Source organism: Temnothorax curvispinosus, unplaced genomic scaffold (genome assembly GCF_003070985.1).
Source record: "Temnothorax curvispinosus isolate PA1 unplaced genomic scaffold, ASM307098v1 QBEX01018185.1, whole genome shotgun sequence".
NCBI classification, from domain to species: Eukaryota; Metazoa; Arthropoda; class Insecta; order Hymenoptera; family Formicidae; genus Temnothorax; species Temnothorax curvispinosus.
The window spans coordinates 1-3,598 of record NW_020227965.1 but is presented as its reverse complement, the minus strand read 5'-3'; the positions used below and the strand labels follow the sequence as shown (position 1 = coordinate 3,598).

The 3,598-nt window shown below is 37.0% G+C and overlaps 1 protein-coding gene across 1 annotated transcript; it reads left to right on the top strand.

The window, feature by feature from the left end:
- Positions 1 to 35: 35 nt before the first annotated feature.
- LOC112468154 lies at positions 36 to 3,444 on the top strand (the record flags this gene model as incomplete). Its single annotated transcript, XM_025037204.1, has 5 exons — positions 36 to 125; positions 1,106 to 1,249; positions 1,684 to 2,547; positions 3,088 to 3,218; positions 3,289 to 3,444. Coding segments are annotated over exons 1-5 (1,344 nt in total), but the record flags the coding sequence as incomplete, so codon positions are not given.
- Between the last annotated feature and the right edge of the window lie 154 nt (positions 3,445 to 3,598).

Sequence of the window (3,598 nt, the reverse complement as noted above, 5' to 3'; positions counted from 1 at the left end):
TTTTTTGTAGGAGTGGAAAATTTCGAAGCAAGGACTTTTCTCATTTCATACGGTGTGCGGAGATTCGAGGTGAGAGATGGCTGAAAGTGAGAAAAATACCGATGCGGAAATGTCGCAAGAAGCCGGTAAGTAAAGAATTATCGGTTACTTTGCTTCGCGAGAAAACACCGTGAATAAGCATGCATACGCATAGAAATTCTGCGTCTAGTTTTCTGGTGTACATGCGTAACGAGGTAATTAAGGTGGGGTGAACTCGTTATTCCCGTTTGAATTTTATAAAGGTGATGAAGAACGTGCATGAAGAGAAAAAGGAAATTTCGCGACAAAGGAAAAGCCGGGAATCCGTGAAGTCGTTTTCCCAAAAAGGAAAACGCACATATTAAACGCGATTTCATCAAGTAAAGTCGGTTAAGAAAAATTTAAAGAAGTGGAAAGGAAAGCATGCTAGAAAAACAAAATGGCGAGACAAGGACACTGGTGTGTAGTGTACCGTTGAGACTTGCCCGCGAGGTCATGAAAATGCGTTGGTTTGATTCCGAAACAATAGACGCGCACGTGGCCAAAGCATGGCAGGGGCCGACATGCGAGAGAACTCGAAGGGGAAGGAGTGCGGTGCGTTGCGCGAAGCTCGAGCGAAGGAGAGAAAGAAAGAGAGGTGAGAAAGATATATAGATATAGCGCACGACCGGGCTTCTTCTCCGTTGCCGAGTAGAGACATACTTTTATAAGTGCGCGTGCGCGCGGTGTCGTTTTATCATAGAAGCTTGACCAAAACCATGAGTACATATATATAAATGTATGTATGCGAACATGTATATTATACATACACGATTGAATTAGATTAAATTAATAGTATATGCATATACCAACGGAGAGTACATATATTCAATTGCGCAAAATGAGGTGTGATTTCAAGACGAGTTATAAGTAAAGAGTTAAATTATTATTTTACTCTATTTAGAAAACAAATTAGTTTAAATATTTAAACTGCAGTGTCAATTAAATAATTTTTTTTTAACATCGAAAGTACATATTAACAAATTATAATTTAGAGCTAAAATAAAATAATGGGAATTCCAGTTTAATTAATTAAAAATTCTTACAGTGAAAGAAGATCTTTTGGATCTATGGATATATCTGAAAAATGCATTCGATCTAAATGGAGTGCACAAAGGGGAGATAGTAACCCTTAGTATAGAGGACGAATCCCTAATAATAAATACAGAGTTGGGAGCTAAATACAGATCTGGTGAGTTGATTGAGTTGAAATTAGGTGTGAAACGAGTTGGTGTGAAAAATTAATAAGTATATATATTCATATAAAAGAGATAGTGCTTGTGTGTGCATATGGGCTAGCACATATGCACAACATTCTCACACATAAGTAAATACTTCAAGATCTCTAATTTAAAAAAACGATTAACATAATTTTGAAAAATTATAAAATTTTATCACTCTTATATGTAATGCGGGTAGTATGTATTTGTTGTTCGATATTATATTGCCTAAATTACTCAAATAGATGTACGAGAAGTCGTTGTTCGGATCATTATACGTCTGTTTGCCTTGGTGTCAGCCATACTTGACGTTCAGTCAACTGACTCTTGGGCACAGTCCACATGGCTATAATTAAATCTCCAAGCAGAGTAAATAGCAGAACTTTAATTGTCAAATTTTGTACAGAGAAAAGAATGCTGTCGGATAAGCTGTGGAACAGCCTGCTAATTTGGCGAGAGGACAAACTCCTCAATGATCTGCCGCTGGAGATGCCGAGGACTCCATCTGAGTGTCACCTAGCTACCGAAGAAGCACGTGCAGAAATGGCAATTGTTGAAAATTCAGAGGAGCGAGATAAGGATGGCGTGGACGGTGAGATAGGCGAGCTTGGCAAAGGAAAGATGGAGAGTTTGTTGGCCAAGATGGCCACGGTAGCTGAGGTTGCCAAAGAACGAAAGATTCTACCTATAGTTGTTAGTAACGAAATTGTTTCTGATCCCAAAACTAGAGACTACCTCAATCGAATTAAAGATACTAAACCTGATCCCTCAGTCTCAAAGAAGACAATACAAGAAAATTTAGAAATTAATGAAACTTCAGCCATGACTAAGGTAAAAATACAAGAGACCAAAATTTCAGAAATGACTAAAGCCATCTCGAATTTCTGTATTACTACAACCAAGACAATGGAGCAATTTGGTGCGTCGTTGCTCCAGCTAAATCAGCTAATTGCGACTCAAGAAAATGTCTTGGCTGAGTCACAAAGAGAAGGTACAATAATAGTCGAAACAACTGAAAAATTGTATGAATTAATCAAGAGCATGAGAGAGGAGTGGAGCACACAAATCATTAGACTTAATAATGTGGTTGATAAATTAATCACCACATACAATATAGTAGATATGGAAGAGGAAGGAGAATATGAAACAAATGATAAAAATAAACAGACTGAGAATGTGGCAACCGGTGACAATGAAAGTTTAGAATCTAAAATTTCGAGTGCAGTTAAACAACAATTAGAAAGTTTGAGGCGCGAAGATTTGACACATAGTAAAGAGAACGCTAATAATTCATTGATTAATACAGTTAAAGATACCTTAAAATTTGAATTCATAAATAAAGGTGCGAACATGAGGCGTGATTACAAATTGAATTTAAATATGAAATATGAACATTTCTATGATTACTTTTCATCAGAACTTAGAACATGTAACTTACTGCATATAATAGATAATTCGATTACTTCTAACATACAAGATGAGAGCATATTAAAAGAACAAAAATTTAAAGTCAGAGATATTTTAATAAATCATATTGATTCATACTATCATGCTAAAATAGTGCATATGCAAAACCCAGTAGAGATTCTGAACAAAATTAAAGAGATCAAAAGGTGTGAAATAAATGTAACCTCTCATTCGGTAAGAAAACAGTTATACAACATGAAATATATAATCGGCAAAACAAAGGCGAGTGAATTCTGTGAAAAGTTCGAAGAGATTATTAGAAATTATGAAAATTCTCCGGGTGCCACACCTCTGTCTGAAAATGAAAAACGAGATGCATTCTACAATGCTGTTATGATTTCAGTGCCACAGATACAATCAATAGAGTTCGTTACCAAAAACTCTAACGGTGCGAGTCTATCATACGACCAATTAAAACTTCTAGTCATGCAGGATGAGGCGGCGCGAAATCAGGTGCGAGGTGGGCTAAATGAGGTGAGGACTGCAAACTTGGCTAGCCTGGAAAACGTACGTTGCTATGAATGTCAAAGCTATGGACACATAGGTGCGAAGTGTCCAAGGAGAGGTCTGTCTGGCAGACAATGCTACAACTGTGGCGAGTTTGGAAACCACAAAGCGGCAGAATGCACCAAGCCTTCAAAGAATTTCAATCAGCAAAGAGGAGGATACAGGTACAATAATAGTCGCTCCCGAGGTAGAGGTATAAATCAAAAGCGAGGTTTAAAACGAAAAGCTGAGTATCCTGGTAGATCAGAGAATACAAAAAGAGGAAAATACAATAGTCCTAGAGGAAAGGGCAGAAACAATTATAAAAATACTAACAATAGGTGTGATAAAGGAGGAAACAAAGGAAG